This window comes from Hetaerina americana, unplaced genomic scaffold, assembly GCF_022747635.1.
Source record: "Hetaerina americana unplaced genomic scaffold, ioHetAmer1.1.p SCAF_48, whole genome shotgun sequence".
In the NCBI taxonomy this organism is placed as follows: domain Eukaryota; kingdom Metazoa; phylum Arthropoda; class Insecta; order Odonata; family Calopterygidae; genus Hetaerina; species Hetaerina americana.
In genome coordinates this window covers 3,680,656-3,692,700 of record NW_027287073.1, presented here as the reverse complement: position 1 = coordinate 3,692,700, position 12,045 = coordinate 3,680,656, and the positions used below count along the sequence as shown (strand labels likewise).

The window sequence follows — 12,045 nt, the reverse complement described above, 5'->3', positions numbered from 1 at the left end:
ATCGAGATACTTCTGAAAAATATTGAACACCACCGGGATTTGAACCCGCGCCCTCAGGGTGGGAAGCCAGTACGTTAGCCCCCGCACCATCTCGATCCCCTCAGTTATTCTTATGCCGTTTTTTTTCGTGGTTAAATGACATCTTAATGCTGGTATATTCAAGTGTATTTTTCGAAGGGGTAAAATGTTTAGTCCTACGCCCAACTACCATATTGAAAAGCCATAAATCGTTCTCCGTAACTGGAGTGATACATGTCATCGGTTAGGAACATTATTCTTTACCCGGTGATGCATACGCGAATCCTTACCGTAAGGATAACGTGTTTCCTATTTCGCGAAAATCGGCCAATGAAGAATAAGTTTGCAGATGAGCGGCGAGAAATTGGCGGTCGGGTTGTAAACATGGAGGAGATAGTGTATGAGTGCATGCGATTTTGGCATTTAATTTTCAGAGACGCGATATAATCGAATGCGAAATGTACGAATTATCATCTAAAGTTTATTGAAATGAGAGAATTTCCAAAATTTTAAAAAAAGGAAGCTACTGTTAATGAATGGAAGTTTAAGCTAATCGTAAATATAATACGTTTTAGGTAAATGATACGATATTAAATTCAGAGACACGATGGAAGACGAAAGGCCCGAATAAATCACCGACTATTGTATGTGTTGGTTGATTTCTTGCGTCAAATATCATTGGCAGCATTTTTGATTGTACGATGCAATGATAGTTGACTAATTGATAAACGCATATAGTCCCTTGATATCCAACCTCTGCAAAAAAGCGTAAGACTATATAACGTTTGAGTGAACAGATACTTAATACTCGTATGACCCGCGATCATGCTACGGTGGTTCATATAAGGGGCAGAACACTTAATGCGCGAATATAATTTCTTTTGGAACCAGATAATAATTTAGTAACAAAATCTGTAGTCTAGGTATAATCATGTAAGTCTTGTGTGAGTGGAGGCTGGGATCAATCTGTCCCAGTTGCGTGTTTTTATAATATCCTCAGCTCATACGTCTGTGCTTTTAAGTATATCCGTATGTGTATCGTTGTGGTATGCTTTATATGGTCATTTTTTCTCGCAAAAATCAAGAAAATGGCATTTTGTAATTGATTTTTTAAACGTATATTGATGGATATTCTTTGGCCTGTTAAGTGTTTCTACATCGCTCAGTTATTTGACGTAAATTCACAATATCGTCTCGGAGCGAATTAATCAGACCCATTTCCGAGGAAGGTGTAAAATATGACGATCACTGGATATACAGCTCATATTTCCCGTCGTGACCGTTTCAATCGATTGTAAAGATGCGTTTCTGTTTCTTAATTTAATATTAATAACTCCTGCTGAGCCATCCTGTGATAATTCAAAGGAATTTTGCTCGATTCGCATTATTCTCCTTCCAGCTTTAGTGTAATCAGTGCGAATGATGAAGATAAGGGATTTGTAATCACGTAGATACATCACAGACAACTTGTAGCACAATAGTGTTCACAGCTAGTAAAAAATGAGATAATCAGCGACTTATTTAGAGATGATGAGGGAAAACCTCCTATACGAGGCGGTGATATCTTACCACGCCTTTAGAGGTGAAGAACATCATCATCTCTTAATTCTACAGTGTTGGAACGGCGGCCATTGGTGAATCAATGCCACCGAGGAGTACGATCTTAGGGTGTTGCACGATTCACTGATCGTTGCCAACGAAAGGAATTCCCCCCACCCATTTGACCTATTAGACTTGAGTCATAAATTGCAATACTTATTGTGGTAACTTGTGGTCGATCTACTGATTGTGAATAACTACGTCCAGCGTTTCGATTTTAATCTATCTTTTGATCGATTGTTATGAGAAGGACGCCCAACATTGCAAAATTGATCAGGCTTAGGAATTATATGCTCGCATCGTTGGAAAAAATGACGCCCATGGTAAGGTCATTAAGTGAAGGTATTAGTTAGTGTGCTTGACTACAGAGCTGTTCCTTATGAATATTTGCTTTATTTGTTACGATGCACTAACTGGCCTCAGCTGTTTCTAATTGGCGACTCAGTAGGTTGTAGTTTAGGCTCCGAACGTGGCAGTAATGGTAACATTGGTGGAAGACACCGGTGCCAACCCTAGCGATCGTCAAAAACATTGTCAAGCACTCTGTACTTATTTCACGGCCCACGACTGCAGCCTTTGTACAAACTGGAAGTCTCGCCAAAGCTCCAAGGCCATTTCATCTCGGGCTCGTTGCATCCCTCCCCAAGTTATTCGATGTATCCGGTGGCGGTAATGGTGTTTTTCGTCGGCGGCGAGGACGATTTGGAGAAAGATTTTAGTGCCATTCTCACTTGTAATCAGTTTCGAGTTTTCCCACGCAAAGCACTTTTTTCCCTGTTCCGCGTGGAAATGGGGCGCAGCCGTACGTAAAATATTGCTTTAGCCGTGGCACTTCTCCTTAATCCTCGCGGCATACTCTGAAACCGTGATGGGAGGAGGAAGAAGTTTCTTACATTCGACCTATTTTTTTTTGAATTTTTTTATACAGTCACTTCGAAGCTCTTTTTTTCAGCTGTTAGTAAGTTTTCGCAGGTGGTTTTCCATGGAGAGAATGAGGCCTCATATGTTTTTATCGGACGGCTCGCATCGTTGGAAGAAAAAAAATCATTCGTTGTGATTTGTCTGCTCGCGAAGCTTGTAATTTCTCGACTGAGTGGATTTTTCACCGAAGTAATTTCTCTGGTACTGGGTGCTATTTTATTCCCCCCCCCTTTTTTTGATCCGTGTCGTTGAACAAATGTCCGTCCCTGTCCGTCGCATCTCTTTTCCGTTCGTATTTTACCTCTATATGCTCAGTATGGCTTATTAAAATCTGTTCCAAAATCATTTTGGGCGGAAATACACTTTATGCGTACGGTTTTATTTTAAATTGCGTTCATTTTTATGCATCACTGATTCGTGAAATCGTTGATTGGTTACCTCTTTGCTTTGTTCTTTAAATCATGGTTGAAGGGAAGCATGAATTCGACGAATGTTGTATGTTATTTTAAATATCGAAAGAAAATCTTTCTGGTTTGTGTGCGTGCGCAAGCCTTCGTGCAGTTGGACCGGAGCAATGTTAGAGAATATAAAATATCTCTGCTGGTCATCTTCTTCAAGCTCGCATAAGTTTTATAGCTCAGTGTTAGTATAGCTCGTACATTATTAGTAGTTTCAGTGGTAACCTTTTGGATTAGGTGATTTCCATTGAAGCGAAAGCCTTTGTATTCTGCCTTTTCATTTTTCACTTTTTGTCAACATAGTCTTAATTGTGAGATTGGTAACTGTGTGACAGGGCAATACACACTGGAATAAGCGGATTGATTTTTCTCTTTTGGCAAAAGATTATTGGTAATGAAAAAAATACGAGAGAGAGAGCAACCGGAATATGGATGGCCAGCAGGTTTGAAGAAAAAATTACCAACGGCTAATAATGTAAGCCTAGATAATAGAAAGTAATTCGTAAAAAAGTTATGAAGTCAACTCTTCTATGTATGAGGGGGAGCAACAGAAAAAGGAAAATTGGAGGCAATGGAAATATGGTACTACAGAAGAAAGATGAAAATAAAGTGAATTGGCAGAGTGACAAATGAAGAAATACTTCGGAGAGTGGGTGTAGAGAGGAGCCTCTGGAGAACCCTTAACGAGAAGGGCAGAGGGAAACTAATTGGACGCATCCTGAGGTACGGCAGTTTACTAAAGACCTTGATTGAAGGAACCATTGAGGAGAAGAATGACAGAGTAAGGCCAAGGATGCATTACGAGAAGGAGAAAACGATAGACACCAGCCAATACCCATTTTTATTTATTTCTAGTCATTAATCTCTTTTCTTTATAATTGCTAGTTTTCTTCTATCATAATTATTTATTTCTGCTTACTTCCTCTTCTTACTATCCTCGTTACGATTCTTTAATTGGAATATGCACCTGTTGGTCCCAATTTCATCCGTAGAAAGATATTTTTTCTCTCTAGCATCCAATCTTATGAGCGTCTCATTCACTCTCTCCGCATTAATTTATTTCGATGAGATCCCCGCAAACCCAAAATTTAGTTTGTTGCTTGATCTGGTTTCCGAGTAATTTGCCTATCTAATTGATATTTAATGCCTTGTGCAGAGGTTTCCTTGAAACTATATCCTCCACGTGCACAAGGTGAATGACTTCGTACAGTTTCTTTTATTCATACTCACATGTTAAATTTCAGTTGTTTTCCTTGGCGTTCGTGAATGATGTGTTGACGTTATCTATTGGAATCGGTCGATGCGGGCATGGGGGCGTGGAAGCTTGTGTATTCTGCTCGGTGCACGAGCGAGTATTTACCTGCCGCTCAAACAGATTTCGCCGGTCAAATCGTTCTGGTTACCTCTAGGAGGGCCGTTAAGGTAACCCATTAGGTTTTAAACCCTTCTGCCTTCCTGTCGAACTGCCCCAAATATTCGGTCAGACGTTCCCGCTGTGTGGATTCAATGAACTCTAACAGGATATTAAGAAAATCGAGATTTTGAAGGAAAAACAACTTATGAACTGGGAAGATGGACACGCACTACAAAGCGCGAGGAAGAGTTTTCTGACACTCAGGCAATCATAAGTCAACGAAGAGACTTATATAAAGGCGGTGAAAACTACTCGTACCTTCGTCGTGGAGACACCAGCCGGAATAATGACGAAACTGTTATCCATTCAAGCCAACATACTTAGAGAATACCCAATAAATATGCAGAGCTGATCCAAAATATGTTGAAAATTTCATCAAAGGGCTCAATATACTAGCTCAATCCATTGGGTAGTAACTGCAACAGTTTTCCCGTAGTTTCTCCATCAAATCTCCATCTTAGTAGGCATGTTATACGTAATTCTAACATATCCACCAAGTGCTTCATAATGATAATTGTGGTAAAAAATCCAAGTTAAAAATTATTAATGAAATAATTTTCATTATGATGTCACTGTCTCTAAAAAGAGTTTATCAAACTTGTGTTCCAGCAAATACTGGAGGATTTATACATTGCCTTTGTTGAGAAGACACCGAGGCAAAATATTAAAGAAGAACTATTGTATGAAATGTTCGGAATTGATAGTTATTATTTCTTAGAAATAATAGATTGCAATCCCTAATTTCATGATGAAAATGGGACTTATTAGCATAACCGGAGATTTCGATAGAATGTCAAGTTCAAATTAACTCACTATCTACTATGTCTAATTTAGGATGATTACCATCGAGAGAGAATCGCCGTAAATACGAGCGTAAACATACGTATTGTAAGCTAATACACTCTATTAGAAAGTTGTGTTCGTTTGTCATTTGAAATTTTTTGGTTAGACATTGAATTACGACATAACTAAATTTCGTCGAATCAAAAATATAGAGAATGATAACGCAAGTATTGATAACACAACTGAAAAATAAGAAACCTTGACAAGAGCATAATTCCTCAAATCCATATCATTCTCGGTTCACACGACTGTATCAGAACTTTTCTGCCATGTTTTGGAAAATAACAACACGCAAAAAAAAAGCTTGATTTCCATCAAGCGTAAAATATTGTCGATAGCATAGTCAAGGAATGATAAGTGTATTACGCGAACTTAGACCGCCATTATTCTGTAGGGTTTAATGCTCGTTTGGTTTTACTTCAAATTTAGGGTCTGGGATCAGCAACACTACCACTACAAAGCGACTAAGAATACCGTTTATGGGATTCATTGCACTACATATGCCATTATGCGACGTATGCAGTGGTAATGACCTCTATATTGGCGTTTCAAAATGATGGCCTAAGTTTCAGCGTATACTTTTTAGGTCAAACTGTAAGAATTCATCAATAAAATATAATTTTGTTCTTATTAGTTCAAGTAACGAGTCTTCGTTTATTCCCTAAGACTCAACGCTCCTAAAGCCACGTTTGTTTAAGTTTTGACAGCACACCAATCGATTATAGCGTGTTTAATAAATCATCTTATATTAATTATTGGGAATATAGATAAACGGTGATAAGTAATATTATAAACACACTATGGTTGCCTTCAGTAATGATGATAACATTTTATGTACGTGAAGAGAGAATTTGTATCCGTAGATCCTCACGTAATCAATCGAGAATGAGTTGACGGCCCCCCTCGGATTTGAATCTCATCTCGCTTTCCTAAGTCGTTGAAACATTTTTGATTTGCTCCTCGGTGAAATTGAATCTAGCCTATTATTAATGGGATTGTTTCAGTTAGCCATCGTCATTCGTTCCCGGAAACTTGGTTTATCCGGGAAAATGTATTTTGTTTAAATCGACATGTATATGCTTGAACTAATTGATGATTTCATTTTTTTCCAGGTACAACGGTTTCCTGCCATCGGGTGATAGGGGCAGGCGCCGGAGCAAGTTCGTCCTATACAAGAGGCCATCGGCCAACGGTGTGAGGCGGTCAAAGCACTACGTAGTCAAGACGCCACACTCTTCGCAGGTAAGAAATCTGGATTCCCCGCCAACAATGACCTCCGCAAAATTTTTCCTCGGCGAGAAAATATTCTCAATGCGTCAACCCAGAAGTTTATTTTGGTATCATTATGTGTATTAGAGAAAGTGCCTTTCCGTACTTAGTCATTCCCTGGAAAAATATCATCGATTGAGAAATGTGAGTATTCAAATCTTCCCCGAAGTTACCCGGAAGTATTGACGGATATGGATGGTTGAGGTCGTTTTGTTAATGACGACTACGAGGTACGAGGTGTGGAATCACATCTTAACGAGGCAATAAGTGGGGCTTTATTACCCTCTTCCTGCGGTTTCCCGCAGAGGTGCGTTGAATCCTTTCAGAAGGTTGCTTGAATTTCGATTGGTGTTGTCTGAAGCCGCCGTTCGGACTTGAACCCCTCCGGCGGTAGTCAAGCGCCCACCCCGCTGGGCTACCATTCAGGATGACCAATCAGTCGGGAAAAGTAGGAAATTACTCTCTTTCTTAAAAAAGAATTGGGAAAATACTGGGAAAAGGGTCAATTTTTAAAATAAAAATTTGGGCATTAATCTTGTAAGTAAGGGATAAATTTTCGGAAATTGTCGATGGGAACGATGTTCATTTTAGTAATGCGATCAATTCGTGTTTTCCGTGGACCATGGAGCGTGCAAGACCTGAAGAAGGGTGAAATTTAATGGGACCAGCTTCGGTGGTCCACAAAAGAATTTCTAATCGGTTCCCAATAACTCAAGAGAAAACTTAGGTAGAAGGACGACGTATTCATCGGGAAAAAGTAAGAATTTGAATCAATTAATTGGCTGACCACCAATTGCAGATCTCTGGTGCGTGATCGTTAATGTGGAAAATGCGTGGCTATAATAATCAACCATTGGGAAGTTTTCGTACTCTTGTGTAAACTGGGATTGTGCCTATCATAGGATACGATGGTGTGGTGCCCACTTTGGCACAAACTTGGTACATAAGCATTTATGGACCGAATTCCCGGACCATTGTATCACCTCGGAAATAATCCACCAATTGCATTCTACGATAATCTAGTCTAGCCTTATGATGTCTCTGAAATGTTAATAAATGGAATACTTAAAACAAAGTAGCGTCTTCCGATGTTTACCGATCTAGGTGAATTTCGTCTGAAATCCGATGCGGGGAAGATTATTCCAACTCCCAAGAAACTTAAAGAGAACAATAATGAAATTTTAACATAGTTTTCACCTGTAATGTTTTGTCCGCCCCAAAAAAAACTTGGGTTGAGCTAACAAAAAAATAGTGAAATTGACCAAATGTGGGGGTAATGAACGAGGTCCCACGAAAACAATGGGTTGAAGTTATTATATTGCATAGGTAATTTTACAATTGTTTAAATGTTGAAGCCGCATTTCAAAAAGGATATCTCGTTCATATTTGTGAATGAATCATTTCTTTAAAATAATGCAATTTATTTCTTACGTTGTTGAAAATATTTTGAAGGCGATTCTTTTGCACATCGGGTATAAAATTCTCTTTGAGCCCCCAACTGAAAATGCTCGTCCCTTGATGCTAAAGGGGAGAAAGGCAAGCGGCGGTACGTCGCATGGTTTCAAAAGTAGCATTTAGTCATCAGATGCTTGATGCCCGGGGGAAAAGGTCAGAGGCAGAAATGCCAAAGAAATTCATTCGGAAGCGAGCATTTGTTTTCTGAAGCAAGGATAGGCGCCCGGGACACAAGCGGCAGGGGAGGGATGGGATCGCCGCGGGCAGTACGAGGGCCACCCGGACAGGCAGCCCTATTGCAGCGAGGGCGCCGGCAGTAGTAGTAGTTTTGAGGGGAGGCGACCGACAGCTGAGGTCATTTGCGCCATAGGGGATGGATAGGAAAGGATGAAGGGTGGAGAGAAACCCGGCGTCGGCATTAGCCTACTCTTTACGAAAGGCGCCAAGGGGTCCGCGGCTTAACGTCCCATCCGACGGACGGCGTACTCACTCAAAGTGCCCTCCACAAAGCACCTCAAGCAGGGATCGAGATACCTCTGAAAAATATTCAACACCGCCGGGATTTGAACCCGGGCCCTCTGGGTGGGAAGCCAGTACGCTAGCCCCCGCACCATCTCGATCGAGGGCGCCGGCCTTAGCTGCTCGAAATTGGAGCACGTGTGGATATCCCGCCTTCATTTTGATGAGCCCCCCTCTTTCCCACTCACTTGCTCTCTCGGGAGACCCCTTTTTTTTAACGATACAAGGATTTCCAATGTTTTGGTCGGCGCTTATTGACAAAGGAAACGCGAGTTGACCTTCTCCTCCCCCTCCTAAGTATATATAGATGTCTTAAATTTGGGGTTAATTTGTTGCTTTTTACTCCCTTCTTCCACCAAACATCTCGTCTCAGTATGGAGTACAAGTTTTTGTTCATGTTTGCCCTAATGAATTGCACTTATTTGTAATTAAGTTATATAGACTTAAATTACTTGAATGCTAAGTATTAAAATAATTACATAAGCAGTAGCGGATTTAGAAAATTACGTTTTCATGTTTAAAATAATAATTTTTTAAACATATTTCTTTCAAAGAAAGTTGAAAGTTATGATTTTTTGTATACCACTAATTAGGAGGCAGTAATGTGCCCGTAGCGCGTAGGCGCGCGTAGGTTACTCGGGGGGGAACGCAGCATGAAACCAAAAGTAAAGTGTACGGCATGTAATTTCATTTTTACTTTTAGTTAATATTCCTGCCGTTAGATCCATGGATTAAAGATCCCCCACGCTCTTAGATCTGCCACTGTTCACGAATATTCAAGAATAAAAAATCTTTAAAAATAAGGATCCAATAGTTAGTCCGTTGTCTAAAGTAGATGTATGGAAGTGGCAGGCAGTGGAGGAATTGCAAAGAGGCCATTGGCGGTAAAATATTTGGGAATATACTAATAATTAATGAAATATGTAAAACTGTGAGAAAAGTTATTTATTTAGCTGTAGTCCCATCCATTGCAAGTAAATACCCTCACTAGAGGCGAGGGGAATTATATTTGCGAAACCTACTGAGATGCGAATTTTTTATTGCAATTCTACATGAAAGGAATGTATGCATTTGGTGTTTAGATCTACGTTAATGGTTAAGTAAATATACACCGCTAAAAAATAGTAAACTCGACAATTCAGAATTGTTGGATTTTGATGATTGATTGATTTTATTCGGTTCAATGGTTCCAACGCCCCACACAATTGGTATCCCGCCATTGAAACCTGAGGATTAGGGTCTTTGGGGCGGGGAGTTAAAGAGAAATGATCAAGTAAATTCTGCATTGTTTCAGAAATTAATGATTCCTGTTAAGTGTGACAATAGATTAACATTAATCTATTAATTAATTGACCATTACATACGTACATCCTATTGTCACGTTCCTTTCATCCTTCATCAAGGATTACGACTTCTTACTTAGCCTCCTACAAACCTTTTAAATCCCGTAAAACACAAATTTATTCATGGTCTTCATCCGACACATAAAAAGTGTGGATTTACTCCCATAATCAACTCGCTTGACGCTCCACACCAAAGTCCACCGACTTTCTCAACCGCTTTGCTGAATTAGTACTTAAGAAAAATACCTTTGATGGCAAGTTTTTCCTTCAGCTAAAAGACACCGCCATTGGTTCCCGCATAGCCGCATTTCTTGTGACAATCTCTGCATGGACCACCTCGTAAACGCTTATCTCCAAAATCAACATCTCAACCTCTTTTCTGGGCCTGTAATATTGATCCTATCTTCCTTCTTCGGCCCCAGGGACATCTGCGAAAATCTATCCTTTTTTATTTTAGAATTTCAATCTTTCTTCCTTGTTTTCTTTCATTTCTTCCAACTCGGACTTCTCTCTAGTTTTCTTAGATATATACATCCACCTCCAAAACAATACATTTAACACTTCCATGCGTGAATAACCAACAAACCACGAACAATATCACCATTTCCGCAGTGGTCAGCCTTTCCACAGTAAATGCTCCGTACCATTTTCCCCTCGCCGTTCTCGGTCACCAAATATTTAATAACGTCCCCATCCTACAATGAAATACGGATGACCTCCCATCACTCCGTTAGAAAACGGGGACAGCCCGACAAATTATTCAGTGGCAATACCCTACCTTCCACTGCAAGATACATTACTCGGTCCAAAACATACCGACCAGATGGTCCCAGCGCAATCACCAACTATTGGCGGTCACGAAATACTACAGATCCCAAAAGAACTCTGAATCGTAATAGAAGTAATGGATCCACATCCCTCCTTCTAGCAATGGATCCATCCCCTAAGATCCCTCCGTTTCTTTCAAACTCCCCCAAACTTGCGCGGCAAATTAAAATCCATAAGAACCCCACGCTTCGCCCGCCGCTTCCCATCCTTCACATTCATCACCCAACTACTGCTCAAGTTGTAAATGCTTCTCTCCCTTTTATGCTCCACAGTTTCTTCTTCCAAACCAGATTTAAAGGTTGCTTGCGCTTCAAAAAAGAAGAATATACACCACCTCTCATGTAATTTATGCACCTCTTTTTATAGAGGTGAGTTCACCATCACCATTTTCATTCGGAGCAATCAAAATAATAATCCCCCGCAGTCCTTGGTCACCCCATTCCTAAGCGTACCGAATACACCCCTTAGGTAACTTCTTTGCCGTCTCACAAAAGAAATCCCACCCGAATCAGCGAGCAGCATTCATTCGAGAACCCAGGAGTTGGCGTATATTTGGGTGCAGTGAGCGTCCGGGTTAAACCAATAGACACTATATACCTCCACCACTCTCCTTTTGATTCTTTTCTACCTAAACTCAACCAACTCTTCCCCATCTATTTTCACTCCGAGAAATTAACTCTTCTCCGTCCGAAGAAGGCATAATTGGAGCCGAAACGTTAATATTATCTTCGTGAGTGCCCTTTTTTGTTTCATTTTCAAAAATGTCTTTGATATGCACTTTGTGCTGTTGCTGCTCGGCGTTATTGCCAAGGGTATCATGTCACAGTAGCACAGGTTAGGAATCCGTAGGAAAATGTAAGCCTTCAATAATCGATTGGTTAGGTAGGGAGTATGGAGTATAAAATATCTCTCTTCGGTGGCCCAGAAGCAGGAAGAAAGGCAGCAGGTAATTTAGGAAATTTCGTTTACCTCCATAAGCCAACTATTTTTTCCGAAGGTAATAAATCTACTTGATAAAACTTTTCGACGGTCAGTTTAATTGGCACGCATTTTCCTGCCGGACAATTTATCCATGCCAAAATTTTGAGGGCTCTCCTCTCGTTGTATTTAATAGGCTGCCGAAATTGCCGTGTAAATGCTGTTATCGGTTTTGGCTTTCGGTTCCTCTCGGGTCACACACACACACCCTCTCGCTCCCTCCATCCCCCCTTCCATCCTTGTCAGGGCTGTTCCCGATGGCTTCTTGTTTTGTCCGGAGTGCGTTGTTCCTTGTTCGAAACACTCAGGCCTTCCGCTGTTGTTCATTCCTCGCCGTGACTATTATTCTTGTCGTGTTATTTCGTGACGGTGACTATTGAAAGAATTAAATTTAGGAGAC

The 12,045-nt window shown here is 40.4% G+C and overlaps 1 protein-coding gene across 4 annotated transcripts in view; it reads left to right on the top strand.

Annotated features, from left to right (window-relative positions):
• Pli (E3 ubiquitin-protein ligase pellino) overlaps window positions 1-12,045 on the top strand; it is a 339,132-nt gene that overhangs the window by 183,389 nt on the left and 143,698 nt on the right. For all 4 annotated transcript variants that reach the window (XM_071591522.1, XM_071591520.1, XM_071591521.1 and 1 more), the window contains one exon: window positions 6,366-6,495. In XM_071591522.1, coding sequence (XP_071447623.1) covers window positions 6,366-6,495 — 130 coding nt within the window. The remainder of the gene's footprint in view (window positions 1-6,365; window positions 6,496-12,045) is intronic.